The sequence below is a fragment of the Tenrec ecaudatus genome, chromosome 7 (genome assembly GCF_050624435.1).
Source record: "Tenrec ecaudatus isolate mTenEca1 chromosome 7, mTenEca1.hap1, whole genome shotgun sequence".
NCBI lineage: Eukaryota > Metazoa > Chordata > Mammalia > Afrosoricida > Tenrecidae > Tenrec > Tenrec ecaudatus.
Window position 1 is genome coordinate 65,020,513 of NC_134536.1, and position 16,709 is coordinate 65,037,221.

Here is a 16,709-nt window from a genome sequence, read left to right on the forward strand (position 1 = left end):
TGACCTGACTTCATCTTCTTGAAGGTCCCCGAATGCGTTGCTTCTTCACACGCTCTTCTGCTTTTCCTTAAAAACGAGACCCGTCTGATCGCTGTCCATATCAAGGCCCACCATTTGTTCCCCATGAGCCAGGGCCCTGCCCTTCAGACCCTGGCAGAATTGGGATGAGTTCAGCTCTGTCAAGTCTTGGTCATGTCCACTCTTGAACTGGGCTTTGAAAAGTGTGTCTGGACTTAAGGTAGCGTCTCACCATTCACTTATCATTTCTTCCTCTTCTTACTCTATTCCAAGGATTTGATGGGGGGCTGGGAGGGTGGAGGTAGGAAAAACTTCAAACACAAATGGAAATAGGCTTCTCTTCAGAATTTCCAGATTGAGGTGGAGGGGGAAGAGGGGAGGGGATGCTCTGATCATCTAAATCAGCAGTTGTCAACCTGTGGGTTGCAACCCCTTTGGGGGTCAAACCACCCTTTACAGGGGTCCCCAGATTCATAACAGTAGAAAAATGACAGTGATGAAGTAGCAACAAAAATAATTTTATGGTTGTGGGGTCACCATAACATGAGGAACTGTGTGAAGGGGTTGCGGCATTAGGAAGGTTGAGAACCACTGATCTAAACCACAGGTTCCCACACTAATTTGGCCTACCACCCCTCTTTGAGAAATGCCCCACTGGCAATTAGAAATGTTTGTGCGGTAGCCCATAATTCAGGATAAAATGTAGGTGTCTACTTTTTGCAGCCCCCCGGGTCAATCCAGTGCACACACACCCCCCCCACCAGCACCACCAGCAGCAGCAGCACCACCACCACCACCACCACCTCCACCACCACTCGAGTTGGGGGTATGGCCCGCTCTAGGAAATACTCATCTAAACCTCATATTTCATTCACCAGAAAGCCCCAGAACCAACCATTGGTGAGGTACCAAAGGACTCGGGCAAATAAACCCCAACACTGCCCCTTTCTCTAACTATGTGTGCCCAGAGCCTCCAAGCCCTTGTCCAGCTCTCGCACTGCTGGAAGGAGGCTAGGCTGCATCTGTGATTGTTTATGTTGTGCCCTGACATTCTGTGGAATTCTGCTTATGGGAAAGCGCTACTGGGGATGTGCATTTAAATCAACTATTGGCATAATCAACAAAATGAGTCCCAAAGCAACTCAATTCTGGCAGGTTGAGATAGTTAATCTTCCTTTGAATGAACAAAGGGACATTAAATGTCATTACCTTTGAGAACAGAAATGTGCTGCCGGCTCTCCCCATCTGTAGGGTAGCTCCTAAATTCAATGTCTTCTCCATCTTTCAGTTCAACCTTATCGTAGCCATACCAGCCAAGGAGTTCGTTCATGGTGTTTTCTGCAAAGTTCTGAAATAGAAGCGTAGCCCACTTAATTGTATAACCAATAACTATTCAAAATGAACACATAACTCCAATTCTCTGTGCCCTATCCTAGGCACTGCCAGCCCGGCCCCACCTCCCCTGTACCCGTATTCATTTTTCAAATCACGTTCAAAAACTGGAACGCATTTAAATCTCAGGGGGATGCCTTGAATTACAACAGGCTTTCAGGAGTTTGCAATTTAAAGATCATAAGAAAAGCCTATGTGTCAGTTTTCTTACAAATAGCCATATTTTAGCATCTTTTCTACAAGGTAGAAAGCCCACACTTTGGTGAAAATATTGAAAAGTACAGTTTACAAACAGCTGAGAAGAAAGGGTTGTTTGTTTTGTTTTTAATAAAAGCAATGCATCAACCTTTTTTGAGTGTCTCCAGTTAATTTAAATTAGAGTTGCATTCTGATTCAAGTGCTGCTCCTTATCATGACTGTCGTCTGAGACACGGCAACATCTCAACAAAGAGAGAATTTCTCAATTGCCACCTACAACCATGCAGCAAGCTGTGCAGACGACAAGGCCTCCCGTTTGAATTTCCCCCTTTGCAAGCGTATTCTTCCTTTACCAACTTCATTCACGACAGTCTTTCACCATGAAATCAAAGGTCCACTGGACTTATTTCTACCAAGCCCCATAAAGGTCCCACATAACTTTAAGGTGGCTGGGATGGCGTGTGAAACCATTTGTAAACTACAAACACTCAGCGGAGAGGGACGGGGATGGTTGCTGTCGTTCTGATTATCAGAGCTTCAAAAGAATGGATGTCGTTGGTCATATGTAAAGCTTGTAATATTGATGCATGGCGATTAATGCAGCAACTGCTGGGTCTGGAAACAAGAAATACATAAATGATGTCCATGCTCTTGTGTGCCTTAGAGTCTCCACCTGGTGAGGCAAGCAGCGCCTCCTAGGTAGAGCTAGAAGAACTACAGATCCTAACCTTCCCTGGGGCTCCGAATCATTTAGTCCTCTCCTTAGAAGCTGCCATTCCTGAATTACACTGGGATGCATCCTTTACACACGTGACACAAAGCCCAAAGACTAAGCCAGAGAGTGCCCAGTCTCTGTGTGTGCCTTCCGCGTTTTCCTGCATTCTCCGCTTCAGAGTTCAGCAGGGGTTGCATAGAAAAGAAAAGCGGTTACACGACTGACTTCACAAAAACAAACTTGGCATTTCAAACCACCCACAAGATGCTGCATTTTTTTTCCTCCCCTGCTTTAATACCCACTTAAGCATAGAACTCCGACTAGGTCAATCTGTGATGGTATAGTGCACCAGTAATTAAAATATAACTCTTGAGCCAGATTGATCCGGCGTTACCATCCACAAGGCCAACAGTCAGACAGACTGAGGCATTTATCCTCTCTGACGGCTGGCCATGCCCACGTTAAGTAGACATTCTTCTCATGAACGCACAAAGATGATATGATCGATACCAATAATAAGCTTGGCGACTTTGGAATACCACTGAGGAGGATGGGTCTAAACACTGTTGACTCCATTAAGCGAGACCCCTGTAATGTTAGTCTCCCCTAGCATCCCATTTCTCCCACTGAGCTGAGCGCCCAATAGTCTCTGAGCTCCCAGATGACAGGATGACAGTCCCTGAGCTCCCAGATGGAGGTCCTCCCTCAGAAGGCTGGCAGCAGAAATCTCCAAGGCTGAGGCTTACATCGTGCACCGAAAACCCAATGCCCAACAGCATGAAGAGCCAAGTTCAAGTCATCGTATGGGTCTGTGTGTCACTGACCCCAGTCTGTCAGAGAACTGTGCCAGCAGGACAGAAAACCTTTTGCACAGTGGCTCGGGCCAGCACCTCCACTTTTGTAGACCATTGCATCAGATGCCACTCTCAGCTTAACCCCTGAATTGCTATGAAGGCTGGAGCTGCATACTTCATGCAACCAGCCACCAGCCCAGAATATAGACCTGTGTGTTTGAATAAGCTGCAAATGCAGCCAACCTTTCAGAAGCGATCCCAGGGATGGCATCAAGAACCCCGGGCCATTTGGGTGAAAGAGAACAAAGCCAAACAAACCAGAAACCTCAAAGGATTACCATTCACACCAAATTCTTATGATTTGGTTATCTTAAGGGCGCCATTTTTCATTCCTGGTGTGTGCTGACACAGCACAGAAGGACCGATATGAACTAGATCTCTCCCCGATTGTCCAGTTACTACACATGTCAGTGAACATAAACTCTGAAAACATTCCCTTCCTGGCCATTGAAAATAAAGATAAACATTTTAGAGTTTTGAGCTATGACTGCAGATCCAGAGAAGGTTGACAAAATTTTAAGCCATACATCTCAAATCTTTCCTGAGAGGAGGCACTAGATCAGTGGTTCTCAACCTTCCTAATGCCGAGACCCTTTAATGCAGTTCCTCATGTGACCCCCAACCAAAAATTATCTTCATGGCTACTTCATCACTGTCATTTTGCTACTGCTATGAATTGTCATGTAAATATCTGATATGAAGGATGTATTTTTACTGTTACAAGTTGAAGATAATTAAAGCATAGTAATTAATAACATAAACAATATGAAATTGTATCTTGTGAAATATTTCTTCCTAACTACAAATAAATGAAATTTTGTCTTGAAGCATGGTGTAGCACAGGTAACAGTCTTCATTTACTAGTACGTGGGCGTATCTGCATGTGGGCAGACCCGCCTGGAGAGACGGATGGAGGATCGCTGTCTCGGTTCCTAAGAACTTCAGAAATATGTGTTTTCTGATGGTCTTAGGTGACCCCCAAAGAGATCGAGGCTCACAGGCTGAGAACCGCTGAACTGGATGAAAGAAAGAAAATCAAGGGCAAGGTGTCTTGTGTGAATGCAGGGGGTGGAAAGAAAGGAACTTCCGTCACATCAGCTATTGAGAAGCAAGCACTAGCCTGCTAACCACGAGGTGTCCGTCCCAGCCCACCAGCTGCCCTGAGGGCGAAAGATGGGGAAGCTCCTTGTTCCCATGAAACAACCTCCTAAGCCCTACACAGGGATGCAGTGGAGTCAGCTTGCAGCGCTGGTGGAGAGAGACCATTGTATTCAGAAACCAAAGAACCTCTGGGAATATCGAAGCTAATTTTTTTTCATCGGCTACGTAAAGTCTGGGTTTGATGTCAGATTTCATACCAGCTCATTTTTGTAGTAAACCAAAGCATATGAAATGGATTTTTTGTCATGACTAGCTAAGAAATACATTCTAAGAAAATGGGTTAATGTTTGAGACCTCTGGTAGAGATTCCAATCATTATTTTTTTCAACCTTTTTTTCTGTATTCTTCTCCTTGACTGTTTTCTATTTAAAAGAAGGACTCCCTTTCCTATGGAAGTTTCTTGTCTGTGTTTTTGTTCATGCAGGTGGAAAAATCAAGATTTATAACGCAGAGATTGCTCAGATGGCTCTGTTTAACGACATTAAGACAAACTCCCGTTCTAAAGGGAGGGTGTGAAACTTGCTTCCCCACAAATCTGTAGGAAATGGGCACCAAGATTTGCCTCAGAGACTTAAGGGACTAAAGCAGAAAGTCTCTTAAAGTCCCTTGCAGCTCTAAGATTCTGTGCAATCAAAGAACTTCTACTTATATGAGAAATGAAATACCTTTTGGAAAGAAATGTCATAATTATAACGATCACACATCATGAATGTCACTGAACAGCCATTATTTCAAATATTTTATCGTTGCTCCCATACCCAACAAAATGTGCCAGAAATTTCAATATTTTGGCATCTGAGTTGCATTTTGCAGACAGCCTCTCGCCCTTGGAAGTGGCACAAAAATCCTTTCTCATACCATGTGGTCCAATTTGGGTTTGGAAAATAGGTCACTCTAACTACAACGATAATGTCTAGCACTTGTATAGCACTTACAGGGCTCTCGGCTCTGCTGACGCTCTGGTTCCCGTCAAAGACCCTCTCTGCTAGGCACTGGATTTCCACAACCAACACTTCATGTCACAAACACACACACACACACACACACACACACACACAATCAGAGCATCAAGCTACAGGACAGGAAAGAGTCTCACCCAGCAAAATCAGAACTTACATATAGATCTGGTTCTCATACCAGGATTCATTCAATTGTAGATTCTTTCTATTTTAATCCCAGTGATTCCAATTTGGAATCACTGGACCAATCAAAGGTTGACAACAAAACAAAGCGTGCTATAGGATGTAAGTGTCCCATATAACAAGATTGCCAACCAGGGCTTCCATCTGCATGACGACGTCTTCATCTGCTTTGGGGTTTCATCATCGACTCTCCTTAATTACTTGTGTTGTTGGAAAAGTGGGGGCACAACATTCACAACTCGGATTTCATCTCCTCATCTAACAGCTTTTTGACATCGCACCTGACTCATTGCTTTTACTTCTGATACCTAACCCCACGACCTCTTCGTTAACTCCATTTTCTCCCACGAGAGCCCTTAAGAAAGAAGACACAATCTTCCTCTAGTTCTTTAATGCTGCTACCGACCCTGCTACCATGACCCCAATTCTATCTTATAAATCTGGCTAGACCAGAACGTACACTGGTACAGATGAGCGCTCGCCACCCGGGGAATCCAGAACAGATAAACCCCTCGGAACAGCAATACTAAGAGTGTAAGGTTAGGGGGTGGGTGTGGTTAAGGGGGAACCAATCACAATGGTAGATGTATGGCCCCCATCCCAAGGGGACGGATAGCAGAGAAGTGGGAAATGAGACAGCGGTCAGTGTAAGACATGGAAGAAAGAAGAAGAATTTATAAATTATCAAGGAGACATGGGGAGGGAGGCTGGGGGAGGAAGGGAAGGGGGGAAAAATCAGAGCTGATGCCAGGGTCTCAAGTAGAAAGAAAATGTTTTGGAAAAGATGATAACATATGTAAAGATGTGTTTGACACCATGGATATATTACGGATTGTGATAAGAGCTGTAAGAGTCCCAATAAAATAAAAATAAATAAACAAACATTTTTTAAAAGAAAGAAGACAATCATAACATTTAGTCTGAAAACATGGCCTTCTCTTGGAATTAAAAACAAGAACACAGTGACAGAAAGATAGGTGTGAGGCAGTTTCCAAACTCCTCCTGAGTGAGTCCCACAATACGGGCAACATGTATTCCTGCCAGAAACTTGTTCCTAGGACTTTTACCTGACACTGTCCTGCTCCAAGCAGAAGAATCATAATGATATCCATGTTCAATCTTCGTGTTTTCACCAGGTAAACAACCAAGAGTTAACTTCAAGGGCCTTTGAAAATAACTCAGTCTTACTCCCTGCCATCAAGTTTTAACTGACTCATTGACACTATGGAACAGGGTAGAACTGCCCCCCACAAAGTTTCTTCTTTCTCCCACGGAGCCGCTCGTGGCTTTGAACTGCTGGCCTTGAGATTAGTCCAGTGCATAACTATGCTACCAGGGCTTTTTCAAGCTCCCTCTGAAACGTTAAAGACTTCAAAAGAGACTCATTTTATTTACCAACTAGCTTTTAAAAATAAGGCAGATACCACAAATTGGTATTCTCTCTCTCTCTCTCTCTCTCTCTCTCTCTCTCTCTCTCTCTCTCTCTCTCTCTCTCTCTCTCTGAAAGGCCATGCACTTTCCACTTTGTATCCCACTCAAGAAAACAGAAAGGTTTTGAGGAGATCCCAAACACTCACCCACCTGAGGGGAAAGCTGTACCCTCCCTCCGCCCACATATAAAATCCCCCTTTCCACTCCAAGACCCACTTCTACACGGAAGCCCAGGGACGCTGTCATGCATGTGTTGAACTGTTAACCACAAGGTAGGGATTTCAAACCCTCCATAAAGATTTGCTCCCATAACGATTTGCTCCCATAACGATTTGCTTCTGAAACCCTATAGGAGCTCCCTATGCGTTGAAATAGACTAAGATGACAGTGGGTGGGTATATTTGTTTGTTTTTATGCATGTACGGTGTTTGTTGGCTGAAGCTTTTGATTTCTTTTTCATGACACATCTAGTAAGTGAAGCTCTGACCATGTACTCAATAAATGAGTCCATACATTGAGACGCTTTTATAGGTGTCAAAGAAATGTATAAATACAGAGAAGTTGCTGAACAAAATTCAGGAATACAGAATTCTGAAAACAAATACATGAAAGTTCAAAAGAGTAATATGTCCAGTATTAGTGAGCCTGCTCATCATACTGGGAATTTAAATGGATACAACTTTTAGCAAAGGTAAATTGACCCTATGCATTAAAAGCCTTTTAAAAATGACTCAGTAACTTCACGTCTAGGAATTCTAGGTGCCAAAAGTGTGCATGTTCAGGAATGTTTATTCGGGTTGTTTTCCTAGAAACAAGCTAAGTGGCAAGCAATTGGAATTTGGTTAAATAAATTACAGTTTAGTCATATAATGGAATACTATTTTACCCTTAAAATATATGCTGTAGATAAATTTTATTGTCATAGAAAGATATTCACAATATATTATGTTTTAAAAGGCAGGTTCATACACTATAGGGCCAATTTTGTTTCTTAAAAAAACTATACATCACACTTAGGAAAGGACATGAAAAGATATACATCAAAGCAATGACAGTAATTGCCTCTGGGTGAGAAAATTATAGGCTTTGTTTTTCTCCTTGCTTATCCGTCTACTTTTTTTGTTGTTGTTTTTTACAGTTTCCATCATGTCCATGCATTAGTTTCATAAAAATAATTATAAATTAACACACAGTCTCACTAAGACAGTTATATCAGCCATGCCCACAGTTCTAATGACAATAAAAAGGATCCACCAGCCACATTACTTAAACTTCCAAACATTCTGACACACATTCTCCAAGAATGTGGAACGCTCCCAATCCTGAACTACTTATAAAGCAGACGGGGTGGGGGGGTGATGAAAAAGGGGGGGGGGGTGCTGCAAGTATCTCTACTGGTCAAGGTTATGCAGACTAGAATGATGGATATTTTGGAGAAAAAAATTATATCTCCTGTTCTACCTCTATGTGTTTTGACTGACTTCTGGGGTAGTTTTCTTTGAGAAAAAGAAATGGACTATGCAGGCACAAGTTGGAGCCTTGTACCGAAAGCCACCCTGCATCAGGGCCTGTAGTTGATAAGAAGTCCATTTCCAACTCTGTTCCCGGGCCTAGCCTAGGACTAAGTCTACGCTGCCCCCACTTAACACGGACCCAGTGGGTAGATGTTATTTTCCCAGTTCTGCCAAGAAGCAGACAGTGAAATTCCAACAGTCAAGAAATATCTGAGTGGCCCTTTTCAGATTATAAAGCACATTAAGAACTGGAGAAGATGGTCTCACAAGGACAGGAGACAAACGGGTCATTATTCTCTTATAGATGACTCGTTGGAGAGCCGGCAACATGCATGGATGCTGATGGATGCATGGGGTGGGCCAGGTCCACACTCAGGGGTACAAACTTTTTGCACTGAGACCCACATTCTTCCCAGAACTCCAAACCAAACTTGAACTTACTGTCATCGAGTCAATCTGGACTCATGGCGACTCTATAGGACAGGGCGGAACTGCCCCTGTGAGTTTCCAAGATTGTAACGCTTCATGGGAAAAGAAGGCCGCATCTTCCCTCCTGTGATGTGGCTGATGGTTTCAGACTGCCGGTCTTCTGGTTAGCAGCCCAACTACAGCTTTGTAAATGAAAACCCGGGGGGCATGGGCAGTGTGCCCCATTTTAGTTCATCTGGCAGAAGCATCCTCAGCTAGCACACTTCTTACAGTGCAGCACAGAAGACAGAGGACAGGTCCAAACACAGAAGCCCAACTCTGCCATCTCTTGAGTCGAGGGAGCCCTGGAGGCATAGTAGTTTATCAAGGTCAGCAGTTTGAAATCGTCAGCTGCTTCATGTGAGAAAGATGAGGTTGTCTACTCCTTTAAAGAGTTACCCTTTGGGGAACCTCCAGGGGCAGCTCTACACTGCCCTTATAAGGCCACTATGAATCAGAATGTACTTGACAGCAGTGAGTTTGTTTGTTTGTTGTTGTTGTTGTTGTTGTTGTTGTTAAACCCGTCTTCTTCTCTTAAAGACATCTTCTGAATTGGATGGCTACCTCTATTGGCATATGAACACATATTGTGTCCTTCCATATAGTTTTGTCACTGCATCAAGCAGACAATTAGGTCTCCATGTTTTAATAGGCTGCCTGGTCATCCAATGCCCTCAAAAGGTCAAACAGAGGCTGTAAAATCGTGGCTGACAGCCCTCGGGTTAGCACTGTGGCAGGCATGGCAGGTGTGCAGCTGTGAGCAGCTGTGCCCTATCACAGCTGCAGAACTGCCCTAAAAAAAACAACCAAGAAACGTTACTAAGACTTGTTACATTGTTTTCCTGTCTGTGCCAACGCCAAAGCCAAAGCCGCTGGTCTTAAAGCAATAGGGTTCCACAGGCCTTCATTAGAGACGATATTAACAACCATCGGTCTACAAATCACACTGACCTCAAGCTTTCCTAGGTGCTTCCGTATTTCAATTGGCACTAGCCTTATTCGACCCTGTAAACGAATCCCTTCTCTTTCAGGAAAATATTCAATAATCTTATTAGCTTGCGAGTGTAAGTGTGGTTGGCTTCCCACTCCACAAGAGGAAGTTTTAGACTTCAGGTTGTATTTTTTTCTAAATGAACTCCCTTTTACAAGTTCTAATCATGGATTTTATAAATCGTATATCGACCTTTTAAAAAAGGGACTTTCCTTCGAAGGTAAGAGGCACCTGGTTACCCTAACAAGACGTTGTCTTTCCCTAGAAACTCGCCTTTCCTTTAGAGACCCCGTTTTGCCCTCATTGAGAGACACCTGCCCCCAGGGCCCCCCCTCCCTAACACCCACCACCCAGGGTCCTGCTCTGGACTTTTCCTTTAAGCTCCGTTACCTCTCGGTTTCTATGAGCCTGTCTTTCACACTGGGAGAGTTGGGTTTGGCTTCTCCAAGCAGGGCTTGGCAAGCACAGAGGCAGGAAACGCAGAAGGGAATGAGTCTGTCAGACTCATTTTCTTCTAGTTCAAATGTTTATTTCAGATTCGGGAGGAAGTGGAGCGGTTCCTCTCCATTTCCTTGTCTCTGGAACCCGGGAGTTGTCGAAGGAGCATTGCGTTCATTCTATCGCACCTCACACTTCACAGGTTTACAGATGGAGCAAGAGGCCTCTTCCCACAAGGCCCCCAGTCTGAAGAGAATGGAAATCACTGCGCTCTGTGACCACCTGGAGCCTGCTCGTAGGGGCTCCCACAGACAGAAGTCTTGACTAGGAAACCGCTAGTACCTCTGAGGACAAAGCTGGGGCTCAGGAACTTCCTGTACAGTTCCCAAGGGGACAAGGGCCAGGTCCCTGCTGATTTAGTCCACAGCCCTGCCACGTGGCATACCTGAGGCCCCGGCTCAGCCAGAGATCTGGCATCATTTCTGAATGCCGCAGTGATGTGGTCCTAAGTCCGCGTTCTAAGCTGCCGAGGATCACTGCGTGCACACCAAGAGAGAGTTGAGTGGACACATTTGGAATAACGAGCTGCTTTCAACCTTAAACACGGATGTTTCCAATCCACATTCAAATCTTCTTTAAAAAAAAAATCTTTTTAACCTCAAGCTCTTTACTCACTACACTCCCTAGCTCAGCTCAGCAACTTGCTTTATTGTCTACGCAATTGACACAGGTCATGTTTAATGCCAAACGGAGAACATCAGAAACCAAACTAGAAAATCTTGTGGTGAGTTTACTACTAAACTCTAACAGATGTGCCTGACTCAAACTGCAGGCATCAGGGCTGGGGCATAATTTTAGGTACAAATTACCGACTGAGAATATTTATAGACGGAGAACTTCTTGAGCAAAGAAGACTCTTTGACATTTAACACAGATTATCCTGTAGTTTTAGCAATTGATAAAGCAGCCAAACATTGCCAATGCATTAATTATGGTTTGTTTAGGAAAGCTTCCAGGACAGAGTGCTGAATCTAATCGTGTTGGTTCTGTGCAAGAGTTTTTTGGTGTTGTTTTTGTTTCTGCAAGATAAAAATCGGACCCATAATCACAAGTTTGGCTAAGATTTTTGAATTGTATTAATATTCAATAACCACTGATCACAGTTCCCAGTAAATGCAGCTACATTTACACTTATCTGTATACATCCACTTGTACAAAGTAGTTTTTAAGCTATTATCTACCTTGTCCTGCATGAACTCCTAAAACTAATCGACTCTTCCAGATGTCAGAATTCCCTCCCAACACTCATTTATTATACTTATGAGCAAAGATTATAAGGAAGACATTTTACATTAGATATAATCACAACAGTCCCATTAGAAACCAAGTCGTCAAAATACAAATCACATTGCCTCCTAATTGTTTTCTATTAGTCAGAGTCCTGGCGGCACAGTGGCTGGAGGACTCAGCTGTGACCCAAACTGCCAGTGGTTTGAGCCCACCAGTCACTTCATGGAAGGAAACAGTAGTAAGTCTGATTGCGTAAAAGATTTACAACCTTGGAAACCTTACGGGACAGTCCTAGTCTGTCCTACAGGGTCTTTATGAATCAACCCTGGCTTGGAAGCAATGAGCTTGGTTTGCTTTTGGGTTCTATTAGTCATTAATTAAAATCAGGCTTACTAACTGTAAGTACTGTAAGACAATCAATCTTTTTCATCAAGAACCAGGATAGAGGAAGGAAGAAGAAAAGATAAGAAAACATTGCAAAGGTCAGAGTGAGACCAACATTACTACTTGAAGATCGTTTTCACTGAGTACACTCTGAGAAAGCCAGGCCAAGTCACGTGCTTTTCACACTGAAATTTATATTGTATCAAATTTAAATTTGTTACAACTGTCATGTACATTAACCTAGAGATAACGAAAATGTAACTCAATATCTGATCTAGTGAAACAGCCACCAACATTAGCTCCCAGCCACAGGAAGCCAACCCCCAATGCCATTTCTGGTGTCAGCTAAACCTCAGCAGTCTGTCTTCTCCAGACATTTAAAATAAATTAATTAATTAATACATATCTGACTATCTCAAATTAGGAAATCTTGAAGGAAGTCTCTGTGATGAGGCAATTTAGTTGCTCGTTCTCAGTGCCTTGCATGTTGCTGTCCTTAAAATAGACGCTTGGACACCAATGTCCTTTCTATTACCCCGAGGGGGAAATCACATCCACACCAGGCCTTTTTCTTTCAGCTCACAGAGAAGCAACACGATCCAACCAGTGTTGAAACCTGAGTAGGTCACTGTACACCACGATAAAATTCCCTAATCCCTGGGCCAAATCTCCCTAAGGGGGGCCTCCTCCTGATCCTCCACTTCCCAGGCTGACTTTTCCATTCGCTCTCTCCTCTTTCCCCCTTTCCTTTCCCCTACCTTCAAGCCTTGATATGTGATCCGAGGAGGGGGCTCAGGTTTCCGTTTTTACAGCTTAGGCTGTGCTCGCTGTATACATTCCTTTCTTTCTGCCGGGCAGTGGTTACTTACCGAGGCTTAGTTTACACTGGTCCAGATGAAAGCCGTTCAGAAGACGGCAGACACAGCCAGGCAGCTCCAGCGGCACCGATAGGAAGCTGCACAAGGCCACATTGTGTTCCTGGTGACAGTTTCGTGCACACATTTTTTTTAATGCAGGGCAACCAACTTGTTGGGTTACTCGACACTTTAGGTCTTGAGGCCGTGGAAGGGTAATGCACACTATCAGGCAGTTTGGGGGTGTTGACATTAAAATATATATATATTTAAATCTATATTTTTAAAATCGTAATGAGCTCCAAGTAATCCTTCTGCCTTTTTGACTTTGAGAAATCAAAGTGAGAACTCTTGGTACTGTTACATTAGAGGATTCCCTACTAAACCTCTGCACTAGCTAGACCATTTCATGACTCAGTGGCGTGGTGTGCATGACACTGCTGAAAATGTTCACCCCAGGCTCTCATACCCTGGTCCAAACCGGAGGGAAAACTCTGATGTTACTGGCCATGGAGTTCTTTGTTGGAGGACAACTTCCTCTTTAATGAACTCTGGATTAAAATGATTTAAAACTTCAAATAGTCGGTGGCAATTTGGGGAGCTGGGCGGTGGGGAGAATGATAACATTTTACAAAGAGGAAATTCTGTGCAGAGAGGTGAATTCCATTCTTAGTCCTGCCGCCCTGGCTTTAAAAAAAAATGTGTACTTTTCCCCCATCATACACTGTTGCTTTGCTTCTTCCTCACCGGTCCAGACAAACATCTGTCATACTGCAGGAGGACAACTATCTCCCCAATGTCATACTGCAGGAGGACAACTATCTCCCCAACCATACAGTTCGCCTGCAGCCAAAGTCAACAACGCAAGCCCGAGCTCGGGGCACAGTCAGCCTTTATATCCAGCCGGGATAACATTTCACATGTTTTGATTAAAATTAGCTAATTTGTAATTCTAGAACCTACGAAACTTAAAAGCTGCCATCCATATAGATCACATTAGGCAGCATTTTAAAGGGCCAGTGCGCACTGTGATTTCCTGATGGCCTTTTCCTCTCTCCTTGTCCCTCCTCCCTCAATAGAAAATGGATAAGTAACCTGGAAATGGGGGGGGGGGACAGGGGAGTGAAATGAAAGGGAATGGTTCTTGTTGCGTGTGTGAATTCCACTCAATCAAAAGACAACTTCTTCTACAGGCTTAATGGCCCTGGTGTTTTAAGAAAAGCTCATACAACAACAACAGCAACAGCAAACAACACTCCCCCTCCTTGTGCTGGATGGTGGTTTCCATCACAAGGGACAGCATTCATTCCCAAAGCAATTCTTCCTGAACTCTCCTTTGGACTGATGCTGCCAGCAGCGCAGGCTGAAAGGCACTAAGCTTCGCACCCAGACATACAAAGCCCCTAACTCCAAAACTGAGGTGGCTACGCTAGGAAGAGAAGCTAAGCATATGCGCCTGTCCACACAGGGTACCCAACAATCTGGCCCCATTTACGCGTGGGTTACAGACAAGGCACTCGCATAGAAGATGCTTGTTCCCATTCGGAAAACGTCGAAACGTTTTCGTGCCATTTATGAAGGCCACTTTTTTTTTAAAATACAAATTGACCAAGTCCGATGACAGGGTTAGGGGTTCTATGCAGACTGGGAACCCCCAAACAGCTGCAGGATGCATACCAAGTTCCCTTGGAACCTGCTACTTGATGGCAACTCGCGGCAGGAAATCATAGGAATGAATATACCATAAACGCGACTCGACATGGATACAGAATTAAGCCCTGGCCCGGCCAAAAGCGACCCTTCGCGGAAAATGAGGGGTGGGGGTGGGGGTCCGGAGCTGAGGGGTGTTCTTGTGCAATCGCTCCAACCGGAACAGCTGGAGCGCCAGGCTGCTGCGCTCGCCACCTCTGGAGCGCCGCTGGCCTGGCGGGGAGCCCGGCCTCGCGGAGAGGACGCCCGGCTGGCCTTTGCAGACAATGGGCAGACGCCCGGCGACAGCTGCCCCTCACACACCGCTCTCTTCTAACGGGCTCGCTGGGGGTTGAGAGCCGGGGAAGTGAGGCACGCAAAGGCGAGCGCGAGCTGGAGGCAGCCGCCGACGAGGCACAGGAGGCTGCGGGCCAGGCGAGCAGGCGCCTGGTCAGGACAGTACCCAGACCAGAGGCGCTCAGGCCGCGCTCGCCCAGGCACTGACAGCCCCTTGGCACCGCCACCGCGGGCTGCAAGAGGGGAAGCGGGCCACGCAGCCGGGCGACGACCTGGGGAGAACTGGAATCGGGCGCCCCCGGGGTGCCCGGCCGGGCGCCTCCTAACTTTGAACCATCCGACGAAGGGAGAGCGGATGAACAAAATAAGTACACCGCCCACTTACAAAGCCGCTTCGCCATGCCCGCCCACCCACCACTTGGGTTCCCGGCCCCTACCCCTGAAACGCGTCAGTGCCAACCTGGCTTTTAGGAGGTTAAATAGTATGTGGTTTCCCGCGTCGTGCCACCCCCCACCCCCACCCACCCCCCACCTTCCCCCATCAAATCTGAGGGAGGCAAATCTCGGGGCTGCAGCCCGCGAGTTGGCCTCGGTTTTGAACCTGGAGGAGGAGCTGAGGCTGTCTGAGCATCTTACGGAAATTGACAAGCGCTCCCCCGGACCCCCCAAATCCACACAACGGCCCAAGGGGAGCGGGCGGAAGCCGGAGCTGGGCTCCGCAGCCCCCGCGCTCCAAATATACCTTCATCTCCTCATTGATCTCCCTTTTCACTGGGTGAGCTGGCTTCCTGCTCCTCTTATTTTCCGGAGGTCTTCCCTCTTTCTCCATTTCTGCCATGTTTTTGTGTCTGGTTTCTGCGGCGATGAAATGGCTGCTGCTGCCGCCGGCGGTGGCGGCGGCGGCGGCGGCGGCGGCGGAGGTGGAGGTGGTGGCGGTGGCGGTGGCGGAGGTGGTGCTGATGGTGGCAAGGCTGGCGGAGGTGGCCGCGCAGGGGCTGGGCGGGGGAAGGGGAGGCAGGCGCCCGAGTGCGGGGTCTCTTCTAGCGGCGAACCACGTCAGTGGCTGTCACGGGGAAAGGTAGCTCGCGGAGTCTCGGGGATGCCGCCGCCGCCGCTCCGGCTCCTGCTGCCGCCGCCGCCGCCGCCGCCGACACCGCCGCTGCCGCCGCTGCCCGAGCCGCCGCCGCCGCTGCCGCTGCCGCTCCCGCCGCGGCCGCCGCCGCCGGGCTGCATCCTCGGTGCCCCGTGGAGTCGTCAGCCATCTTCCGTCGCTCCGTCCGTCTGCATGGGCGAGGGGGACGAGGGCCGGCGGCGGAGAGAGCTGCTCTGGGCGGGCGGGCGTGGATGTGTGTGTGCGCCCCGGAGCGCGCGCCAGCCCCGGCGCCCAGCGCCTCCCGCGAGCCGAGCGGGGGCGGGCCGGGGGCCGCGCGGAGGAGGGGGAGGGGGCCCGGAGGAAGGGGCCGGAGGGGGGGTGCTAGGACAGCCCCCGGCTGCCGAGCGGGCGTGGCTTCCGCCGTCACCGGGTACGCGGTGCTGCGCGGCTCCGGGGGCTGCTCGTGGCCGCCGGCTCCTCCCGGGCGGACACGGGCGGGACGCGGCGCCCCTCGCGGCCGCCTTCCCCTCGCGACGCCCCGGGTCCGCTCTCCAGCCCGCGCCCCGTGCCGCCCCCGTGTCTTTAGCTCGGCGACGTGGGTTCGAGCGGCTTGGGGAGGTTTTAATGTTTGGCTTTGGGTTTGGTTTAGGTCGTCCTGGAAGCGGCGGAGGAAAATGAATGGGTGCCAGGGTGCCGAGACCTGAGTCGCAGCAAGAGAGCACTGCCCCCTCCCACAGTCCCCAGGGCAGACAGCTCGCCCCCTAGAGATGGCAAAGCTGG

General features: G+C 47.2%; 1 protein-coding gene across 3 annotated transcripts in view; it reads right to left on the reverse strand.

Moving 5' to 3' along the window:
- Nucleotides 1-16,290, reverse strand: part of SOBP (sine oculis binding protein homolog) — a 204,583-nt gene extending 188,293 nt beyond the window's left edge. For 2 of the 3 annotated variants that reach the window (XM_075554700.1, XM_075554701.1), the window contains exons 1-2: nt 15,579-16,288; nt 1,228-1,366 (exon numbers count right to left, since the gene is read on the reverse strand). In XM_075554700.1, the coding sequence (XP_075410815.1) occupies nt 1,228-1,366; nt 15,579-15,674 (235 nt within the window). In that variant the 5' untranslated portion in view covers nt 15,675-16,288. Of the gene's footprint in view, nt 1-1,227; nt 1,367-15,578 lie in introns of all 3 variants that reach the window. The other variant, XM_075554702.1, reaches the window with a different exon arrangement.
- Nucleotides 16,291-16,709: the final 419 nt, after the last annotated feature.